Raw genomic sequence first — 23,983 nt, forward strand, 5'->3', positions numbered from 1 at the left:
TGTGGTGTAGGTTGCAGATGCAGCTCGGATCCCGTGTTGCTGTGGCTCTGGCATTGACCAGCAGCTGCAGCTCCAATTGGACCCCTAGCCTGGGAACCTCCATATGCTTCGGGTGCAGCCCTATAAAGACAAAAAGACCAAAAAAAAAAAAAAAAGGCAGCTCTTGACTCTGCCCCCTGCTGTCTATTAGCACTGCCACTGCTCCAGCTCAGGCCCTCATTGATCTTCATCTGGACCTCTGAAAGCTCCTAGCTGGGGCTCTCAGCATCTCAGTCTTGGTCACTCCCACTCGCCCTTAAAATAAATATAAATATAACACAGGTTTTCAGATAGTTGCTATTTTGACAGCACAAGAAATCACCTGATGGGTATATATCTGAAGGAAATGAAATCACTACCTCGAAGAGCTCTCTGCATACTTCATGTTCACTGCAGCATTATTGACAAAAGCCAAGACATGGAAACAACGTGAATGTCCATGGACAGATGAATAAATCAAGAAACTGTGGTACAGTCATCTCTCAATATGATTGGTTTCAGGACTCCCTGCAGATACAAATATCGGCAGGTGCTCAAGTCCCTTAAATAATGACCTAGTACTCCCCACCCTCTGTATCTGTGGATGCAGAATCTGCAAATACAGAGGACCAACTGTATACATGTACGACGGAGTATTATTCAGCCATAAAAAGGAAATCCTGCCTTTTGCAACAATATGGGCAAATGCTATGAAAGCATTATGCTAGAGAAATAAGTCAGACAGAGGAAGAAAAATACTGTGTAATCTCACATGAGGAATCTAAAAAAGGCATAAACAGTCTAAAATTCACAAAAATGGAGAGTAGAATAGTGGTTGCCAGAGGCTAAGGGATGGGAGAAATAGGGAGATGCTGGTCAAAGGGTACAAACCTCCAGTTGTAAGATGAATAAATTCTGGGGATCTGATTACAGTGGGGTGACTACAGTCAACAATACTGTATTAGCTAATAGAACATCAGTAAAAGACTAAATCTTAACTGTTCTCACCAAACAAACACACTAAAAGGGTAAACAGGTGAAGTGATGGAGATGTTGACTGACCTCATTGTAGTAATTATTTCACAAAATATACGTACATCAAATCATCACATTGTACACATGAAACTCACACAAAGTTATATATCAATTACATCTCAATAAAGTGGGGGGGGCGAGAAATCATCTGAGATATTTATAGAACTTTCTGGGGCATCCTCCTTAGAAATTCTTACTGGATTGGTTTTGTAGGGGGCCCAGGAACTTGTTTTTTAAAGCCTTCCCTAGGTAAAGTCGTAAAACTTTTCTATCAGAATCCACCTTCAAAATGTAAAGATTACCATTATTCTCTGCTATTGTAGCCCCTCAGTGACTCATGCCCTTAAAAAGAAAGACAGACACCTTTATAAACATTACATTTTTGGAGCCTTGGGTGCAAACCACCTTTCTTTCCAAACTCTTCTCCTATCACTTCCTACAAAGCGCTCCATGGCCAAGCCACAATGGACTACTTGTCCATCCTATGTGACTCCCTGGATTTTCTGGCTGCCTTGCAGCTCTGTTCCCAAAGCCTGAATTTCCTCCCCATCTCTCCTCTCACCTTCAGTGAAATCCTACACATCCTATAATTGGGCCCTGAGAAGTTCCCCGGTGGCACAGTGGGTTAAGGATGTGACGTTGTCGCTGCTGTGACTCAGGTCGCTGGCGTGGTACAATATATATAATTATACCCTGAAATCTCACTCATCTGTGCGACGTTCTCATCCTGCCAGCTGGAACCATGGTCCCTTTTTCATGACCTCACAGCATTTTCTTTATCCTATTCCATTTGTACTTAGCACGCTATCTATTCATGCTTCTGTCTTCAACTTGGCATTGCAAAACCTGGAGAGCAGGTTGGTCATGTTTTAATGTTGTAAATTGGATGCCTATTTCTCCACTTTTTTGAATATGGTAGGAGCTCAAGATATTATGGTAGAAATAAACTGAAATTAAGATTCCGGAGTTCCCGTCGTGGGGCAGTGGTTAACGAATCCGACTAGGAACCATGAGGTTGCAGGTTCGGTCCCTGCCCTTGCTCAGTGGGTTAACGATCCGGCGTTGCCGTGAGCTGTGGTGTAGGTTGCAGACGCGGCTCGGATCCCTCGTTGCTGTGGCTCTGGCGTAGGCCGGTGGCTACAGCTCCGATTCAACCCCTAGCCTGGGAACCTCCATATGCCTCGGGAGCGGCCCAAGAAATAGCAACAACAACAGCAATAACAACAACAACAACAAAAGACCAAAAAAAAAAAAAAAGATTCCTCCTTCCTCATAAAAAAATAGTAAAGTAATACCATTTGCAGCAACATAAATGCAACTAGAGAGTTTCACATTAAGTAAATCAGAAAGAGAAAGACAAATACCATATGATATCACTTGTATGTGGAATCTAAAATATGGCACAAATGAACCTATTTACAGAACAGAAACAGACTCACAGACATACGGAATAGACTTGTGGTTGCTGAGGGGGAGGGAGGAGGGAGTGGGATGGACTGGGAGTTTGGGATTAGTAGATGCAGAATATCACACTTAGAATGGATGGGCAATGAGGTCTTACTGTGTAACAGAGAGAACTCTGTCCAATCTCTTGGGACAGAACATGATGGGGGATGATATGAAAAAAAGAATGTATAGACATGTATGACTGTGTCACTTTGCTGTAAAGAAGAAATTGGCACAACACTGTAAATCAACTATACTTTAATTTAAAATTTTTTTTTAATTTTTAAAAAGATTCCTCCTTCCTCTAAAACGTTACACAAGCCAGTGTCACATACTAATGCACGTACTCTATATCCTATGCTTGTTTTGAGTAAATAATCAATAGATGTTCACTGATGGAGAAAATTAACATTATTCTAACAGGGTTATGTGCATATATATCGCAGTGAGTTTCAGACTGGTATGTTATGTTTTCATAGTCATTCTCAATTTAAGAATAATCCCCTGAAGAAGAAAAAAAAAAAAAAAGAATTCCTTGCAATCGATTTACTCTATTCCAAATATATATTTTGGGGGTCACAGCACAATCGGTAGAGCTGAAAGTATCACCAAAGTATGCTCCTGATTTCTAGAGAGTAATAGTATAAAAAGCAGGAAGATAAAACCAAAAGTAAATAGAAACTTTGAACAAGGATCTGGAGAAAAAAATCCAATTGATCAAACAGCTCCTGAACTTACAGTGGCAGTTGGTTTTAAAGGCCCAGGGAAACCCACAAACTAGGATCAGAGTCAGGCTGGCGTCCTGGTGAGCAAGGTTTTCTCCATCTTTTAAGAGCCCATCTGACCCTCTAACAGTGGTTCTGAAACTTTTTTGTCTTCTCTCCTCACTTCTTTGCTCCACTAGACAATAACAGGAAATTGTCAGTAAATCACCATTTTTCTTTTTTTGTTGTTGTTTTTTGTTTTTTGGCCGCACCTGTGCATGTGGCAATTCCTGGGCCAGGGATCGAACCCACGCCCCAGGTGCAACTTATGCCACAGCTGTGGCAATGCTGGATCCTTAACTGGATGGGCCACAAGGGAACTCCCTAATCACCATTTTTCTAGGTCACCTAGGCTTCTAATCTAGAATTAACCTTGTTTGATCGTCCCCCACAAAACTTCTAACCTCTCTCCCTGGCCAGAGCCTGGTTTCAGCAGCCCCATGGCAAACACTGCCCTGTGTACCCAGCATGTGTTCAACAGGGTTTCCTTGCTGAATGAATAAGTAACCCGTAATTCTTTACCCCCCTCCCAATGATCACGTGAAGGCTTAACAAGTCTTTAAGAGTTATCCTCTGCTGTGTCTCTGCCATTTATCACTTTCTCTCCACTCCCAATGAAATCACTTTGTCTCGTCTCACCTCTTTCATCTAACAAACATTTCTGAATGTCTATTAATTACCAGGCACTAGAAACATGCAACTAGAAAAACCAGCAACTAGGAAAAAAGCAATTAAGAATCATGGCCCTTGTGAAGTTTACATTCTAGTAAAAAGAGATAAACAGTAAACACAAAGCAAGATACACATAATAATACATTATCTGGTGAAAAGTGCTATGGAGAAGAATAACAGCAGGAGAGGAGATACAATGGAGAAGAATAACAGCAGGAAAGGAGATGCAATGGAGATGAGGGCAAAGTTAAGCAGGATGGATAGGGAAGGCTCCCTGAAAAGCAATCATTGGAGTAAAGATCAAAAAGAGGTAAAAGAAGCCATGTGGATGTTCAGGAGAAGAGGGGTTTGGAGAGAGGGAATGGCAAGTGCAAAGATGCTGAGGCACACATGTCTCTAGAAAGTGTGTGGAGAACAGCAAGGGGGCCGTGCTGGCTGGAGTGGGCCACCCAAGGGAAAGAGTGGCATGCAGTGCGGCCGGCAGATTACAGGATCCAGACTGTAGACAGTTTGGGGCCATTATACTGATGGTGCCTTTTATTCTGGATGAGAGAGGAAAGCACTGAAGGGGAGTGAGCAGATGAGAAACATGAACTGACAGGACTAAATGGATAATGTGGCTGCTGCATTGAGGAGTGACTTACAGGAGTCAAGGTCAGAAGTGAGGAGACAGTAATCCAGGCAAGAGATAATTATGTGGACCAAAGTGGCAGTGGTGAACATGGTTCAGGCTGGATGTTGTCTAGACAAATGTGGAGATAGAGAAGATAGGTAGGATATGGATTATGAGATGATTCAAGTCTGATTCCCAAGCTTTTGACCTAAATTATGGCGTTGTCGTTAACTGAAATGGAGTAGACTTTTGGAGGCCAAGGTTTTGTGGAAGTAGATTGGGATTTTGACATGTTAGGTTTCAGATGTCTGTTACACAGATATGTTGAGAAGGCAGTTGTACACACGAGTCTGAAGTTCAGGGGGGGAGGTTAGGCCTGGAGATTTAACTTGGGTTTTAAGATCCGTACACATCTGCCAGATTCAACATCCAAGCCCTGCTTTCACACTATCATTTGCTTAATTAAACCTACTACTGCCCAAAACTGGAAATTAGGGTGCTAACATATTATGTGACCCACACAAGATTTAAAACAATTTTAACTAGTTCCCAACAGTTATAAATTGGAAGAGAAGTATAAATCCTGGAATGTCCTGAAAACTCAGAACTTTCAAAAATACAGAGTCTATATTATATGACTATATGTTGTCAAGTTTGAGCTTATCAGTACCAAACACTCAATCTTAAAGAAAGAAAAAAAAAATGGCCTTGATACTATTTCTTTGACACTGTTAGATATCACAAAAACACTTCCCTAAATTTGTATGTCTATATCTATTTTATTAAAATAATTCTAACGAAATATTAAGAATTCAATGAAATTTATATTTTAAAATAAATCATCACCATTGATCCGTTTTTCTTATTGTGAGGCTCTTATAGGTGGTTACAAAGGATCCCATGTTTGTTTCTTTGCATCAAAATACTCTTCAACACACTTGGCCTTGTTCCTGAACATGCATCTAGCTGATGTGAAGGTCTGTGGCGAAACAAAATAGGAGCCAGGATTATGGGGAGGCTTTGCTCCTGTTTCCTAGGGAAACGGGGCAGTAGCTTGGGGACCAGAAGTGAGAACAGATTGTTCAGAAAGGCCTTTGAAAGATGAGCAAGTATTTGCCCATCAGAAAACAGAATACATTTATTTTACTCTCAGGGCTCCTATGGGATTTTTAAGGTTACACACTTCGACCTACAAATTAAAGGTTAATCCTCAGACTGAGCTCCAGGGTTCTGCCCAAAATTAGGCCTTGCTAGGCTCTACCTTTTTTTTTTTTTTTTTTTTGTCTTTTTGCCATTTTTAGGGCCGCTCCCACGGCATATGGAGGTTCCCAGGCTAGGCTAGGGGTCGAATCGGAGCTGTAGCCACCGGCCACAGCCACAGTCACGGCAACGTGGGATCCGAGCAAGTCTGCAACCTACACCACAGCTCACGGCAATGCTGGATCCTCAACCCACTGAGCGAGGCCTGGGACCGAACCCGCAACCTCATGGTTCCTAGTCGGATTCATTAACCACTGAGCCACAACGGGAACTCCGGCTCTACCTTTTGTTTTCACTCACACTCACTCCAGGACACTCCTTCCTCCACTAGCACTTCCCTTCTCTCTGATTCTCTGTCTAACTAAATCCTATCTGTTCTTCAAGCTTGTACCAAACTCCACCTTCTTGGAGCTTTTTCTGACTTCTGAGCTCAACTCTTTCCTTCCCTATACTCACCCAGCGCTGAGTGAATCTATCACTTGCTCACCCACTCAATCAGGCCCAGCCTTGTACTGCTTTTCCCGCGCCACAAACCTCTGCAAGCCTGTGTCCCCAGTTACACTGGAGACTCCCTGAGCCCACGGTTGAGTTCTTCTAATACTGTCCCCTGTCTGTCCACACAACACACACTCTGAGAGGCTCTTAGTTAGTGCTCACAATGGACTTGCGAAATAGAATGGAACTGGTAATACGAGTGCTCTTTACATAATGAAGTAACAATATCGATTTCTTATTTGCAAGAGGGAGCCCCAGCAGGGAGAGGAGTGGACTGAATAAAGCAAGACCTCTAGTCCAACTCATTTACTTTTACTTTTTATGCCTACTAAACTCCTGCTCATCCTTAAAATACACTCTGAGAAAAATCTATCACCAATTCAGAACAAATTCACTTTCCACAATTTCTTCTAGTTCCCCCATAAACAGTGGCTCTCATTTCATCTTGTTACTGGTTGTCCTGTCTAATAGGCAAGTCTTATCTCTATTCAACAAGAAGGTAAAACTAGATACAGTGTATTGAATTAAACTAAATTGTGCAAGAGAATAGGATGACATAAAAAGTAACAATTGGTATCTTGGGTGTCCATAAGCAATAATATTATAGAAATCAAGGGTAGCTGGATTATAGTGATCTATTTTTAAATTAAATTTCAAAAATATTCTCATTAAATTCTGAATTTATATTTAAATTTAAGGCAGTGTGTGTGTGTTAGGGAGAGAGAGAGAGGGAAGAAAATGAGTATCCCAGTGTCTCAGGAGATTTTTTTTTTTTTTTTTGGTCAGAATTAATTTTGACTGGGGTCTAACACCACTCAGTTGAAAGGAAATAACTTACTTGGGTAGAGAAGAAACAAGACCATAGAATAATGCAATGTCTATTATTGGGTGGAGGGAGGGAATGAAACCAAGCCACAGAAGGGAGGTTAACATGAATCAAAATAAAAGGATCTGTATCCCATGTTTATAATTAAACCAACTGCAACCTAAACAAATAACTAGCAAACAACCTAAAAATACATTCTGAATTATAAAAGTAATCTCTGAATTACTTAGCATTTGAGACATCACCTCTAAGTAACCTTTAAAGACACTTTAATAGATAACTCACAAGGGACCCTGGGCTCTAAGGGTTTCACTCTTAAAGCATTTCCAGATTCCTCTAGCTGTAAAATCCCTAAAATGTGTGTGAAGGTGCTCTGGGGTGACTCACTGCACTCACAGTGGCACACCGTGATAATTGTAAATTTCAAGGCAAGCACAATGGTGCTCAAGGAACTAGTAGCTAGAGGTAGCTTACAATTTTAACGTTAGGTAGTGCTACCTTCCTTTTGATGTGGTCATATCTTTTTGAAGCTGGGGTTTTCGCAGTTTGGGTAATAAAAAGCAAGAGTCATGTGAAAATCAATGGGAAATGAACATGCGGGTGGTGGTGTCCACTCTGACTCAAAGTTTGAGATGCTATTGCAGGGTCCAAAGGAATGCATATGCCAATAGCAAACAATTAGAGTTATTAAAAATGAAATTAGTTTTCTTTAAATTTATGTTTTCCAAATGGCTATTAAGTTATTAGACTATTTTACTTATTAAACTGTTTAGTGCTCACTACCTAAGAAACAGAACTTTTAAGTATTTCTATTGGCCTAGAGGCACCATGAAAAAATGACTTTGACACTAAAGGTTCTGTGAACTGAGGAAGTTTGAGAACCTCTGCTGTAGCCTCTCGAGTCTAGGAGACATTTTTCTTTAAGTTAAACACACACAGATACACACACACACACAAACACACACACACCCCTCTACCGCTTTATAAGACAATTTTTATTCTAATACCATTGAGCATCATTGCTATTCTTATCTTTAATTCTCAAAGTAGAGACTGTGTCCCTTAGGCACTATGGTTTTCCTCTCTAAAAGTAGCATATTAAAATGGGTCTTATTAGGCTAAACCAACTACATGGTCCATGCAATGATGTGTGCAAAGAATTTAGCTCATTCAATTTTTAACTCTGTTTAAAATAGAAAGGTTAAAAATAATAATAAATAGTCCTTTAAAATAAAGTATGTGCATCGTCAAAATTCAACTTAATCTGGAGTTTCTGCTGTGGTGCAGCAGGTGGAGGATCCAGCATTGTCTCTGCAACTGCTCTGGTCACTGCTGAGACACGGGCTCGATCCCCTGCCCAGTGCAGTGGGTTAAGGATCTGGCATTGCTGTAGCTGTGGCACAGGTTGCAACTGCAGCTCGGATTCGATCCCTGGCCTGGGAACTCCCATAGGCCTGAGGTGCAGGAACAACAACAACAGAAGCAACAAGAGGCAGTTTAATCTAAGACATGAGAAAACTACTGCATTATTATATTACACAGTAGGAAACAGTAGAAGAGAGTGGTTAGAAAATAGAATGTATAACCAGACAAATCTCAGTTCGTATCCCAGCATCGTCCCTTACTGCCTGTGTAACTTTTGTAAAGGTTTGTATGTTTGTTTGTTTGTTTATCTTCTTCTAGCCCCTCTAAGCATAATTCTCTCCTCTCTATGATGGGGTTAATAACAGTACCTGCCAGATCAGTTCATTGAGAGCAATGAATAAAGTGATACGTAAAAATGCACAGCACCATTCCTGACACCCAATAATGGTGGCTATTAATAACAAATTATATTGTAGGGGAAAAACAGTCCTCCGACAAGTAATTTAAATCAATTTGTTTTCAACTTCACCCTATAAATTAGATTGAAATGTGTTTGAATCTCTCACACTATAGATAATTTGTCTCGAGTAGGCTGAGGGGGTACACAAGAAGCTAAGTTTTCCATTGTTCTTCCCGAGAGAGCAGATTTATGCAAGCCCAATGAGGAAGAGCAGTTAATGTATCAGAATAATACAGACTACAATAAAATAGAGATTCGGGGTACGGAGTAATAATTCTGATTTCTCCCAGACATTTGAAACGATTAACTCTCCTCTCTTCGATTCTCTTCCCTTTGCTTCCCAAACCTGCCCTTGCTTGGTTCTCCTCTTGCTCAGTCTTTTCTCTTTCTCTACGTCTTTGCTATAACTCCACAGTCATTTCATTACACTACATAACAAATAACTTGTGGCAAGCTCTGCTAAAAATCAGGAAAGATACCAGAAGTACAACAGAACTCTAGCAAATTGCTAAAGGGAAAGTGCTAGAAGGGAGCAAGGTGATATGGGATTCAATGGAGGAAAGAGTTATACTGGAAGGGGAGAGAATTAGGGGAGTCTTTCTTTGCAGAGGAGTTGCCCTTCCAGGTGGGTCTTAAACATCACGTAGGATTTGGATATGTGGAAATAAAGGGAAGGGCATGTGAACCAGCAAGAAGAGCAGGAGCGGGAGTTCCTGTTGTGGCTCAGCAGGTTAAGGACCTGACGTAGTCTCTATGAGGATGAGAGCCTAATTCCTGGCCTCACTCAGTGGGTTGAGGACCCGGTGTTGCTGTAAGCTGTGGCAGAGGTCACAGATGCGGGTCAGATCTGGTGCTGCCATGGCTGTGGCACAGGCCTCAGCCCCAGCTCATTCAAGTCTTAGTCTGGGAAATTCCATATGCCACAGGCCTAGCTATTAAAAGAAAAGGAAATTAAAAAAAAGAATAGCAGGAGCAAAGGCACAGAGGCAATAAACATGGGGTGTGAATAAGGAAGAGCAAGGACCCCAAATGGCCACATTTTAAGCCTCGTAATGGAGCATGGAGGGAAAGTATATTAGGCATGTTACTTGAAGCTAAACTGCGGGTGACTTTGGTTCACCCCAATGCCGTACCATCTTCCTCTCTGATTTATTGCATAAACTCCCATAGCTGGGTGCCTATCAAATTCATTTTCCTGCCCCAGTATTTAAGACGATACTAAAACATCTGGTGTTAAAAAATGTTTTTAATTGAAATCTCATCATTAATGAACAGAGAAGCCTGCATTCTGGTTCCAGTTCTACCATTAACTAGTTCTATGGGCTTGAAACTAATAATACCCCTCCTTTCAGAGCAGAGCTTCCTTATCTGTAAAATGAAGGATTTAACACGGTGAGCCCTCAAGGTTTTAACTCTGAAAATTACCTTTATTACTCCATCTAATATATCTAAATATCATAAAGAAAATACAGTTTTGCCATTTGACCTCCAAATGAATAACATTTCACTTTGAATTATGAAGATTTTATTAAACAAAGAAGCATAGTTTTTAAGAATGGTTTTTAAGGTCATTCTAGTTTTTATAGTGAAAAATAAAATAGAATGCTTCTTAAGAAAAGTGATTGCCACATTCATTGATCTTAAAATGTATGCATTTTTATACATTAATATTTGTAAAATTACAAAGTCTTTCAGGTATGAACAGAACTTTCATTTTGTTCAGACACAAAAATTTTTTTGTTTATTAAATGTTTAGAGTTCCCTGGTGGCCTAGCAGTTAAGGATTTGGTATTGTCACGCTGTGGCTCAGGTTTCATCCCTGGTCCAGGAACTTTTGCATGTTGCCAGTATGGCCAAAAAGAAAGAAAGAAGTGTTTAGATGGATGACATGTCTTAGAATTAAAGTAATGATGAAGCAGTTCACTGAAACTTTTTATTGAACAAATACTCATTAAGCACCCACTAGTACCTAGTACTAGGGTAACAGTTGAAAGGTTTGAAAGCATTCCCATGCAGTAGTAGAAGACTTCTCATCTGGAGGAGGCATGGGATTTTGTTATATGGACTCAAAAGAGACTTCCTGAATGAGGTGAGATGGGTGAGTGACAAAGGACCCACAGGAGCTATTTAAGTAAAGAAAAGGAAGTGTAGTTAGCCAGAGGCAACTGTATGACCCACAGTATAAAAGGAAAGGTAGCTGAACTGAAGCCAGAATGGTCAAGGATCCTAAGTATGAGAGAGAAGACGGGGAGGGGGGGGGGAACAGAGGCCAGATCATGAGAGGCCTTGATGTTCATGCTAAAAAGTTTAAGCTTTCATTCTAAAAGTGATGAGGATCTACCGAAGGGTGCCAGGTTGGAGAACACCTAACTGGAGGATGGCAGTGCTGTACTGAGAAGTCTCACCTCTGTGGATTAAGTGATGGGTGGGAAAGCTTGGGAAGAGACTGACATTAGGAAGCTTCTGAAGTCATTCACATGAGCGGTGAGGAAGACATGGCTACTGAAAGGAGGAATAAAATAGAGTTATTTGTCAAGGTAGAAAAGACAGGAGCTGATTAATGCCTTGGAATAGGAAACAAAATGGAGTAGGAAATGGTGAAATTTAAAATCTAAGTTATTTTCAAAGAGTAATTTAAGATCATATTTTTTTAACCAAGCTCTCAAAGAGCTGGAAGAAAATTTATGGAACTCAATAATTTGGAACCCCAGGCTAGAGTCTCAGACTTGACCTTGCCAAGTTGATGGAGACTGCTCTAGCATTCCCCCTAGAAGATGAGGATCTTCCCTTGATAGAATCAACCTGATTTCCATCCCACGAGCAGTAGGGCCACCATATCAATCTGGGAATGTCCATCCCAGAATCAAAGAGAGTCAAAAAATAAAAAGTGTTCTCCATGGTTTGAGAGATGCAGGATTTCCCAAGGCTAATCTTCAGAAGAGGGAGTAATTAGGCTCTAAACCTACCACAAGACAACTCTCCTCAAAATGTTTTCAGGTGAGCAATAGCTCTAGTATCAACCCTAGTGACTATTTAACACCAAACCACCTTTATTGAGCAGCTACTATGTACCAGGCACCATGTTCTACTTACACTTGGTCCGTTTTTCTCACCTGTAAAAGTGGAAATAATATGACCTATTTGCCAGAATCATTATGCTGTTTAAACTGCAAAGATTACTCTGATAAAGTGATAAATATGAGGAGTTATCCTTCTTAACCATTGGTTGGTGTATACCTCCTTTCCTAATGTGTCTGTTGTTCCCTCTCACTACCTCCCTTCTCACCAACTCTCCTCACCTCCACACCTTGGCTATGGTAGGTGCCACGTTTTGACTTTCTTAGCACCTGACATTTCTCCTTCAGAGCACTTATCAAAACAGTCAATAATTATCTCTATGATTATCTTAAATATCTTTATGTCCCTCCAGAATATCAGATTCCATACCAACATCCATCTCATTCACCCCTAAAGCCCTACGCTAATCAAGTGAATGAATAAATTTTCCCAGGCAAAATCTTACACTTCTAAAATTCTGAAGTTTTAAAATGACTTCTTAAATAAAATGCAGTAAAACAAATAAATATTTAAGTACCCTTTTCAACCTTCAAAGAGAACAACTGCGTTCTGACAAGGCCACAATGAGAGAGATCCTGGGTTGCCATTTGACCTAGTCAGGCTTCAAGGACTCCACTTACTTGTTACTTTCTAGGACCCCATGAACTCCTCCCTCAATAGCTCTATATCCTAGGGTCTGTCCTCCTTCTAGTCACCATCCCTCCAATTACCTCACCCTCACTACTTTCTTTTCATGATGACGCCTATAATCTATAGCAATGGGAAGCTACCAAAGTGATGTTCCGGGAAGATGAACTTGACCAAGGTCCAAGAATTGGAAGAGAAAGAGACTAGAACTATCCAGATGGCTATGACAGCAAAGAGGTAATGATAATAGTGCTGTCCTGGATTTGGGGCCATGACAAGCGAGGCATAATCACTGTCTGACCTGGAGATTGATAGCATGTCAGGCTCAAATGAGAATGAAGAAAAGATGGCAGAAGTTTCGAGTCTCATTGTCTGGGTAAAAGGTAATATAATTAACATAAACTAGGGTGACCAGTATAGGAGAGCTATGTCTAGTTGAGATTTACTAATAAATAGCATTAGTTGATATTTACTAATAAATATTTATTTACTAAATAACAGCATCATTTACTACTTTCATTAAGAGAGGTGATGGGGAGTTCCTGTCATGGCGCAGTGGTTAACGAATCCGACTGGGAACCATGAGGTTGCGGGTTCGGTCCCTGCCCTTGCTCAGTGGGTTAACGACCCGGCGTTGCCGTGAGCTGTGGTGTAGGTTGCAGACGCGGCTCGGATCCCGCGTTGCTGTGGCTCTGGCGTAGGCTGGTGGCTACAGCTCCGATTAGACCCCTAGCCTGGGAACCTCCATATGCCGCGGGAGCAGCCCAAGAAATAGCAAAAAAAGACAAAAATAAATAAATTAAAAAAAAAAGAGAGAGAGGTGATGGTAGGAGTTCCCACTGCGGTGCAACAGGATCGGCGGCATCTTGGGAGTGCTGGGACGTGGGGCTCAATCCTCAACCCAGCACAGTGGGTTAAAGATCTGGCACTGCCACAGTGGTGTAGGTCTCAACTGCAGCTCAGATCCCATTCCTGGCCAGAGAGTTCCATACGCTGTGGGGTGGCCAAAAATGGAAAAAAAAAAAAAAAAGTTAATGGTAGACATTCTCTATTTATCTTGCTTTTGTTTTATTTTTTCTTTTGTAATTTCCATTTTTGCTACATTGAGCATATATTATTTTATTAATAGAAAAGAAACAACTATTTTAGTTTTTATGCAACTTGGCTGTGACATTGATTTTGCAATATATGTGAGATATTTAAAAGGCAACGTCCAGCAGGAAGACAAAATTGCAGGTCTGGCAAAGTTATGTGCATGGTTTTGGAGTCATTGGCATGAACTTAAAGCCAGCGGAATGCATGAGCTCTTCAGGAGAAAGAGACAGAATTAAAAGGGGCCACAGGATGAAATTCAGTCTCAAGTTGTGTGGCCCTAAAGTCACTCACAAGGAGTAACTGGTGCTAGGTCAGAGCACAGGAAATATCACACTAGCTAGAGGCTTTGTTCCATCTGCTCAGGTTTAATCTCAGGGAATGGATGGCTGTGGTGTGGACAGGAGCCTCTCTGCATCATTAGACTATTTTTTTTTTTCATTTTTTAAAGAAATTTATTGAAGTATAATTGATTTACAAGATTGTGATAATTTCTGCTGTACAACAAAGAGATTCAGTTATACATGTACATACATCCATTCCCTTTCACATTCTTTTCCCACACAGATTATCACAGAATTTTTTTTTTTACAGAATAAAATACATATATTTAAACACAGTTACATTCAGACAGATTATTATATCATGGATCTTAAGAAATAGATTAAGTGTCTTGCTCTGGAGAAGTGGAATGGAAAATATGCTGAGACAAATAGGAAATTTATTCTATGCTTTATCCCATTTTGTATGGCTTTCATCTTTACTATTTAGTATTACCTATTACATTTTAATTTTTCTTTAAAAATTAGCATTATATTAAAATTGTGTATAGTACGCAACTAAAATTTATAAAAAAGAAAGCCTTATATACCATTAAATATTTTATATAGCATAATAAAAAGAATAACTTAACTGGTAAGAATAACAAAAATAATACACCCTCTTAAAATAAGTAAAATATAAAATGCATAAATTGGTTAAAAAACAGTGTAACTATATAAATATGTCCTCACAATTTGTTACATCTTATTGATTCTTCAATAAAGGCATTACACCATTCTAGGTGATGTGATAAACAAGACATTAAGACCTTATATTGTACCATGGAGAGAAATGGTTATTAATAATACAGTTGTAGAACTGTATTATTTAATAGCGCAGTGGCATTATTTAATTATAATTATCATAAATTCTTTGATGGAGAGGAAATCAGAATCAGATCTAAGAAGACTTCAGCACTCCAAGAATGATGTCAAATGACCCCCTTCATGGTGGATTATGCACTTATTTACTATGAGATATATTTCTTCTCCAGAGATTCCTTGTTTGTGTATCAATTGTAGATTTTTGGTTTGATATGAGTCTATATGTATATGAGATTGTTTTAAGTTGTTGGTCTCTTAATTGCAAGTGCATCTCCAGTATTCTGCATTTGTACCCACCTCTTCTCACGATTTTTGATTTTGGTGGTATAATTGTGCATGGATGATTTCCTATCTTTACTGTATATATACCTTTTCTGGTGAGCCTTGTCATTTGTGGAATTTTTGTTTCCTGTTGCTGTCTTTTCTTTTCTGCCTAGAGACATTCCTTTAGTATTTGTTGTAAGGCTGGTTTAGTACTGCTGAATTCTCTCAACTTTTGCTTATCTGAGAAGGTTTTTATTTCTCCTTCAAATCTGAATGAGAGCCTTGCTGGGTAGAGTATTCTTGGTTGGAGGTCTTTTCCTTTCATCACGTTAAGTATATCATGGCACTCCCTTCTGGCCTGCAGAGTTTCTGCTGAAAAATGTGCCAATAACCTTATTGGGGTTCCCTTGTATGTTATTTGTTTCTTTTCCCTAGCTGCTTTCAAGATTTTCTCTTTGTCTTTAATTTTGGTCAGTTTGATTAATATGTGTCTTGGGATATTCTTCCTTGGGTTTATTTTATATGGTACTTGTTGTGCTTCCTGGATTTGAGTGAGTGGTTCCTTTCCCATGTTAGGGAAGTTTTCAGCTATTATCTCTTGGAATATTTTTTCTGTCCCCTTCTCTCTCTCTTCTTCTTCTGGCACCCCTATAATATGGATATTGGTGCATTTAACGTTGTCCCAGAGTTCTCTAAGACTCTCTTCATTTGTTTTCAATCTTTTTTCTCTTTTCTGTTCTGCATCCGTAATTTCCACTAATCTGTCCTCCACTTCGCTTATTCATTCTTCTGCCTCCTGTATCCTGCTGTTAGCTGCTTCTAGTGAATTTTTTATTTCAGTTATTGTATTTTGCATCTCTTCTTGTTTAAGTTTTATATCTTGTATCTCTTTTCTCAGTGTTTCCAGTAAGTTATCCATCTTTGCCTCCAGTTTATTTCCAATGTCTTGCATCATCTTCAGCATCAACAGTCTAAAGTTTTTTTCCTGGAGACTGAGAATCTCCTCATCACTTAGCTGATTTTCTGGGGGTTTTCCTTTCTCCCTCATCTCAGTTATAGTTCTCTGTCTTTTCATTTTTATAGGTTTTTGGTGTGGTGACCTTTTTACAGATACAAGAGTTGTAGCCTCTCTTACCTCTGGTGTCTGCCCCCCTTGTGGCTGAAGTGGGTATGGGGGCTTGCTGTAGGCTTCCTGATGGGAGGGGCTGATGCCTGCCCACTGGTAGGTGGAGCTGATTCTAATCCCTCTTGTGGGTGGGGCTTAGAGGCATCTGTGTGCCTGAGGGGTCTTTAGGCAGCCTGTTTACTGAGGGGTGGGACTGTGATCTCACCTGGATTGTTGTTTGCCCTGGGGCTTCTCAGTGCTGACTGATGGCTGGGGCCAGATTTTCCCAAAATGGCCACCTCCAGAGAAAGGCAGCTGCTGAATATTCCCAAGAGCTTTGCCTTCAATGTCCCTCCCTCACAACAAGCCACATTCACCCCTGTTTTCCCAGGATGACCTCCAAGAACTACAGTCAGGTTTGACCCAGATTCCTATGGAGACCTTGCTCTGCCCTGGGATCCAATGCACGTGAAAGTTCGTTTGCTCCTTTTAAGAATGGGGTCTCCGTTTCCCCCACTCCCGTGGAGCTCCTGCACACAAGCCCCCCTGGCCTTCAATGCCAGATGCTCCAGGGGCTCTCTCTCCCCATGCCAGATCCCCACATGTGAGAGTTTGATGTGGGGCTCAGAACTCTCACTCCTGTAGGTGAGTCTCTGTGAACCAGTTAGTTTTCAGTCTGTGGAGCTGCCCACCCGGGAGGTATGGGGTTGTTTATATCGAGAAATCACCCCTCCTACCTCTTGATGTGGCCTCCTTTTTTTCTTCTGAAGTAGGGTATCATTTTTAAGGTTTCCGGTCCATTCGGGTGGAGATTGCTCGGCTTTTAGTTGTGAATTTTGTTGTTTTTAGGAGAGAAGTTAAGCTCCAGTCCTTCTATTCCACCATCTTAATCCTCTCTCATCATTAGACTATTTTAGACTTACCTACATCACTACACATTACTTACTGTTACAGTGATTTACTTTCCTGCTGTCATGCCCACAAAACTGTGAACTTTTTAGGTCAAGAATCTCATTCAATTCTGTATCCTTCTTTGTTTTCCCCTTAACCCAGCACAGTGCCTAACACGTAGCAAGCATTTAATATTTACATTTGCTGAGGAAACCAACCACACACATAGGAGCTGCTCCTACCCTTCCATCCCCCCTAATCCCTCCTTCTCTCAAACAAAGGTGTGGATGAGACCTTGTCAGGCTGCTACATGCCCTCCTATCAAAACTAGCCCTCTAAAACCTAGATGAGGGGACTTTTCCCACATGCCTAATGCCCCAGTGTCTGTGACAGACAGAGGTTCTAATTATGGTCCTGCCAGAAGCCCTGAGGTGCATTCCCCTCCCACTTTGAAAGTCCACTGTTTTGCTCAGTGTACATCTTATTTACTTGTAAGCATAGAGTGTGCTAATCCACATGGTATTTAGAAAATCTATAATTAGCCAGGCTAGAAACAAAGCAATAAACTGCCCAACAGAAAGTAGCCCGGAGTTGACATACATTTTTGTTTTTATTTTTTGCACAACGCAGTGGTTGCCAAACTTAGTTCTTTCTACATTTTTAGATCTACAACACTGATATATAAGAAACTTCTTCTAAAACCTTTTGGAGAATTACCTTTTAGAAATAGATACTGAAGAGATGGTCAAGTCCAAACTCTTCCCTCAGTTGAATCTCACAATGTGGAAGCATTTTATAAACTCTAAAGCCACACAGTGGCTCTCAGGACCACTGATGTGGGGAGTCAGTGTCTCCTGGTTCCTGACTCTAGACCCAGGCTACTTCCCACCCTAGCTATGCCTGCTGAATAGCGAATGTCCTCCCATGCTGCTTTGTCACAAAGCTCAGGTGGGTAAAGTTAGTATAAATGTGCCCTTCAGGGAAATAGTTTTCTTATAAGTCAGATCTTATTTTAACTATTTATGGGAATTTATTACTTAGGAAAATCTTACAGTGAAATTTTCACTTGGGGAGGAAGCATTCTATAAATTATCTGCAACTGAATTTATTTTCTACTGTATTTGTTAAATCTAGAATTGGGTTTTCTGATGACCAACAGACGTGGTCATTTCTCTCATATATATGCATAAAAGATGGAGTTAAACAGACCTACTGTTCCTCTTCTCCTCGGCCACATGAGAGCTCCCGTGACCTTGGGTAAGTCCCTTACCTCTTGAATTCTTGATCTTCTCTAATATAAAAGAGGTTTAATGAAATCTACTCTGTCTATACCCTCACCAACACTGGGAAGATCAAGCAGGAACATGTATGTATGTGAAAGTAGTTTGTAATAACAATTAAAACAACAAGAGTAATAGCTAACATTTAACATGAGTCAGGCATAGCTTTACATGAATTAACTCATTTCAGTCCTTTAACTCTAATATGCAATTTCTGCTGTTGCCCCCAGTTTATAGACAGGAAAGTAAGGCATAGAAGTTAAGCAACTTGCACAAGAGACAAAGCTAGTAAGTAATAAAGAAGTTGGAATAAGCTGCCAAACACTAACTGGGCACAGTGAGACTATATTATTGCTGATTGTGATGGCAAGACATAACATGATACAAATGTGTGATGTCACAGGGAAATAATCACCATTTTATTTTATGTTTTATTATTTTGGCCATAACAGCCACATGGGGAAATTCCCAGGTCACCAGTCAAACCCGTCACAGCAGTGGACTACAAACCACAGCAGTGATGATGCCAAATCCTTAACCGCTAGGCCACCAGGGAACTCCCAACAATCACTATTTTAAAGATGGAGCAACTAAGATCCAGCAAGACTTCATGATTTGCCGGATGTCAAGTATTACATTTTTAGAATACCTATAATTAGAATATATTTGGAATATGGTCTAAAGTATTCCATTTTTAAATTTGGGAAGTAGAGCAAAGCTGTTAGTAAGCTGAGTGTGGGGATTCAATGGCCAAGTTTTAAATTCCAGCCCTACCGCCTAACCAGCTATTTTACTTGGAAATTAAAAATTAAATCTGCTTGGACAATTGTAAGAATAAATGCCTAAATGATGTTAGCTACTGCTCTTTTATCAGTGTCCTAATTCTGCAGCTGGTTCCCAAAGCAAATCAAGAGTTGTGTGGACTACTAATTACCAGCGGAGGAATTATGGTATCAGAGTTTGGAGAGGAGTAGGAAAGGTGAGTCTCAAATGGGAACTTATTTTGGGGGGGATAAATCCATAAAAAGAAAATACCCTGTAACCAAGAATCAAATCAGAAATAGATTTTCATTTCTGTCCACTCTCTGCACAGTGGTAATGATTAATGTCCAAAAACACATTAGAAATAGAAAAGAGGAGTTCCCGTCGTGGCGCAGTGGTTAACGAATCCGACTAGGAACCATGAGGTTGCGGGTTCGGTCCCTGCCTCTGCTCAGTGGGTTAACGATCCGGCGTTGCCCTGAGCTGGGGTACAGGTTGCAGACGCGGCTCGGATCCTGCGTTGCTGTGGCTCTGGCGTAGGCCAGTGGCTACAGCTCCGATTCGACCCCTGGCCTGGGAACCTCCATATGCTGCAGGAGCGGCCCAAAGAAATAGCAAAAAGACCAAAAAAAAAAAAGAAATAGAAAAGAGAAGGTATGGATAATCCATGCCCTAAAGAAGCAGTGCCTTTAAAGAGGAAGAGGGCATGACGACATGGGCCAGCAGTGCACCAGGTACTCACAGGCCTGTGGTCCTCAAGAGTATGGCCAGATTCCAAATCAGACTGAACTGGGTCAAATCCAGCTCTTCTACCTCTTAGCGGGGTGGCCTTGGGCAAAGTGACTTAAGTTCTCTGACTCTATCAGGAGTTTCTGAAGCCGGAGTGGACCCAGCTGTTCCTCTGCAGTGGGATCACTGGGATTCAGGGCAATTGGACTTTGTAGGATTCATCACATTGGTTTCAAGGACTACTTCACAAGCCCTGAAGTACTTTTCAGTCTTTGTCAGGGGCACACTGGCCAGTCTAAGTGGCTCAAGACACACATCATGAAAATGTGTTAAACAAATAAGACCCTACTTGGCATTGAACCAAATGGATATGAAAAGTCTAACTGAGCAAAGATTCCCTCTGCAATAGACCAACCTAATATCCTATCAGGATAGGGCATGTCCCCTCTACCTCATCCACACCTCCGGTGACCTCAAAGTCAGTCTCTCCCAGTTTTCACTACCTGTTCTTTTCAGACACATACCAAAAGTGACCACAAAGCAGACAGAAGCATTCCCCAAGGTCGGACAAACAAACTGATCTGAAAGTGCTATAAGATACATGTCACTGATTGTAGCCTGGCTGGGCAGTCGAGACTGGATTTCATATGAACTCACTCCTCACAGGACTAGCTATGCAGCTTGAAAGAAGTCAGTTTGCTCAGTCACTATGCTCCCATCATCTTTTCCCACAATGGCTCAGCTTCCCCCCAACCAGCTCTGCCTGCTGCCCAACTTCTAACTCAGCCCACAGGGCTTCAACAGGTTAGCACTAAATATCAGAACTCCAGGAAAAGGAAGCTTCCCTGCAGAGAAGGTGCTCACCAGCGTACCTGTAGAACTGACTTTCCAGATTTCTTATTTACACAGACTTGTGAGACTATAGCCTCCATGGCAGCTTTGGTCCAGAACCACAGCTCAGGAGATATTTCTCAGCTTGGGAATGAAATCACTAAATTGTAATGTAAATAAAGCTGGAAAACTGTGCTGGTTGTTTTGGACCAGATTATCTGTAATCATCACTTATTAGGAATCATCCTTTAATAAGACTTAATCAGTACATTTCTATCATGTTCTTCCTGGCTAGTATTTATGCATGCTCCAAAAAAAAAAAAAAAGTAGCTAGTGTAACAACCATCCTTGTGTTCTTGTGTTTCTCCAAGGTAGTAAGTATTAATGGGTTTATCTAGCATTTGCTGGTTGTTCATCTCTCATTTGTTGGGAGGAAGCATCCTGACTATTTATAGATAAGGGAACTGAGACCAGAAAGTTGGAGAAATAGCCTAAAATCACCCAGGACATTGGGATTTGGACAGAAGTGGTTCAACTCTGGAATTTAGGCTCTTAATCTCTACACCCTACTATTTTCCATTAGGGGAGGACACTAGATCCACAGACATTATGTAACACGTCTGAGGTTACATCCTTACTTGCATTTCACACAAAAGTCTAAATTATAGCTACATCCCCTTTCAAAGAGTAAGCTAATTCTAACCCGGGTCCTAGAGACTTAGATGCAGCCAGATGGCTTGTCAAACACTAAGACAAGCAGTAGCAAAGTGCACAGACTCGCAGTGGATTTTCCAGATATAAAGCCCAATCAGATAGTGGCCTATGGCATCTTCTGGTCTCTGATGACCTCTGTGCTACCAGAGCTGCTAAAGATGACACCAAAGGCATGAATCTGTTCACATGCCAAGAGTTTTATCATAAGACCTGGCAGCTCATGATTAAAGAGGCACTGGACTCCCCAGAACCAGAAATGCCCTTTCAAAAATGTTCCACATTTGTTCTCGTTTCAAGGCATGATAAAGAGTTTCCAGTCAAATGCATCAGCTAAAATGAACCTTCTGAAAAAGTGGCCAGTTTGGGTCCAGCACTTACAAAGTTTCCTAGTGCCAGAGACCATGAGGTACGCAGAAGTGAGGCAGACCGTTTGAAGGGTCCACAGGGACTCCCTGAAGATCTTCAAACTTCTGAGCAGGAAGCTTCCTGCACTGTCATTGCCCAACTGCCCTCCACTGAACAGAGATGCAGCTGAGCTGAAGGGACTTGTCTGAAGCCACAGAGCAGATTAGTGAGCTACAGAGGGGGGTCTACAAGGAAGGACTGGACATGCCCAGGTTGCACACAGCCTTGGTCCAAGGACTAACTCTGCACCTGTATATTGGGCTGAAGGCCTAACTTGTACCAACCCTAGGAATCAAAATCTGATTTCAAACATTGTAAAGATACTTCTCATTTTCCAGACCTCTCGGTGAGAACTTTAGGGCCAAATCTAGAAATCTGTGGCTAGGAGTCCCTGTTGTAGTTTGGCAGTAATGAACTTGACTAGTATCCCTGAGGATGGGGATTCACAAGTCATGAAAGGTATTTTTCAGTCTTTTTCAGGGGCACATTGGCCAGTCTAAGTGGCTGCAAGATGTGTGTCCTAAAAAAAAAGAAATCTGTAGCTAATGTCATTTAGACCTTTAGACAAAAGTGGCCCTAAAATATATACACAAGCTGCTTTTCACAGATGACTGGGGTGAGGGGGATAATACTTTACCCTCAATAAATAATACTTTGCCCTCAGTACATATGCAGAAAGGTCCTTGGCTTTATCAAAGCAGAGAACTTAAACCTGGCCTGACCGAAGGGTAGAAAAGGGAATGGCCAAAGCTGGAATAAGGAGAGAGCCTTGAAACAAAAATTGGGAAAGTCTTCTAGCCTGGAACTCTCCCCTTTCCCGCTGTGAATCGGTCTAGGGGCTTCCCCTCAGTGGCCTGGCCAAGAAAGGGCGGGCAGGACACTCAGGGAGGGGCCGCGTCACCGGCACCACTGCCCGCGGCCGGAAAAGGAGCTGGAGACCAAGAACTGAATGCAAGTCCGATAGTCTCCCTAAGGGTTCCTGGGGTGGCGGCTGAGAGATCCCAGGAGAGGCTGTGAGAGGAAGATAAAGCAACAGCCCCAAAGTGCCAGGGAACGCACTTGAAGTTTCCGCGCGCGCCCGCGAGAAAACTTTAGTTTTCTTTGAAACCCAATTTCCTGCCCACCAGTGAAAGTCTCTTGCGACGCAGCGCCCAGGAGATCTGGGTCTCCCACTTGGCCCCAAGCCGCTGCCCTGGGACTGGAGAACCGCTGCGAGGCGCTCCCATCCCCATCGTCTCCCCGGCTGCTCACCTGCAATGTCCCAGAGCTGCAGGCGAACCACGGTCTCCGGGTCCCAGTGGAGCACTTTGAGCGCGAAGTCCACGCCGATGGTGGCCCGGTAGTGCGAGGAGAAGTTCTGGTGCACATAGCGTTTGATGATGCTGGTCTTGCCCACGCCCAGGTCACCAATCACTAGCAACTTGTACAGGTGCTCCTTGTGCGGGACCTGCATCCTGGCGGCCCGCCCGCCTCGCGGTGCGGTGCAGAGCGGGCCGGGGAAGCGCAGCCGGGGCCTGGGCGGGAGAGACTCGGGGAGCGCGCGTGCCTGCGCAAGGGAGTGGAGGCGTCGGGGCGGGACGGGACGGGGGCGAGGGGCGGAACTCCTCCCCAGCTGCCTGGAGAAACGCCCAGACAGGAGCCTAGGGGTTAATCCTCCTTCCTACCCCGCGCCTCTAGGCATTGGAGGAGGGAGGAGACCCAAGCGATTCCCGGGCCTGGAAAGAGGGGGTGGGGGGTCGGCTCACGTGCAGATGCCTTTTGTAGAGGTTATTCGTTCACGATTTACAGTTTCCGAAGAGCTTTTCTCAACGAAGCTGGAGATGTGCGTCTTATTTTCCAAGTTTTGCGAGCGAGAGTGTCAAAAAGTTAAGTGAATTGCAGGAGAAGATATTAACAAACTTGGCTGAACAAAGGGCTCTTAGAAGTCAAGAGCCTCGCCACCATCCCTGACGGTAGACAGAGCTTGCTGGAGAGGCAGCAGATAATACAATTTCAGGAGCTACATCTGGATTTGGGTCCAGCATGCCCTGGTCTTCGAGGTGAGTGGCCTTGGGCAAGTCATTAGAGCTGCCCCAGACTCCTTTCTTCCTCAGTGACCTGGTAATG

General features: G+C 42.0%; 1 protein-coding gene across 1 annotated transcript in view; it reads right to left on the reverse strand.

Moving 5' to 3' along the window:
• RAB38 (RAB38, member RAS oncogene family) overlaps positions 1-23,431 on the reverse strand; it is a 66,014-nt gene extending 42,583 nt beyond the window's left edge. The window contains exon 1 of the mRNA XM_047753855.1: positions 23,129-23,431. Within this exon, the coding sequence (XP_047609811.1) occupies positions 23,129-23,330 (202 nt within the window). The 5' untranslated portion in view covers positions 23,331-23,431. The remainder of the gene's footprint in view (positions 1-23,128) is intronic.
• Positions 23,432-23,983: the final 552 nt, after the last annotated feature.

This window comes from Phacochoerus africanus, chromosome 11 (assembly GCF_016906955.1).
Source record: "Phacochoerus africanus isolate WHEZ1 chromosome 11, ROS_Pafr_v1, whole genome shotgun sequence".
In the NCBI taxonomy this organism is placed as follows: Eukaryota; Metazoa; Chordata; class Mammalia; order Artiodactyla; family Suidae; genus Phacochoerus; species Phacochoerus africanus.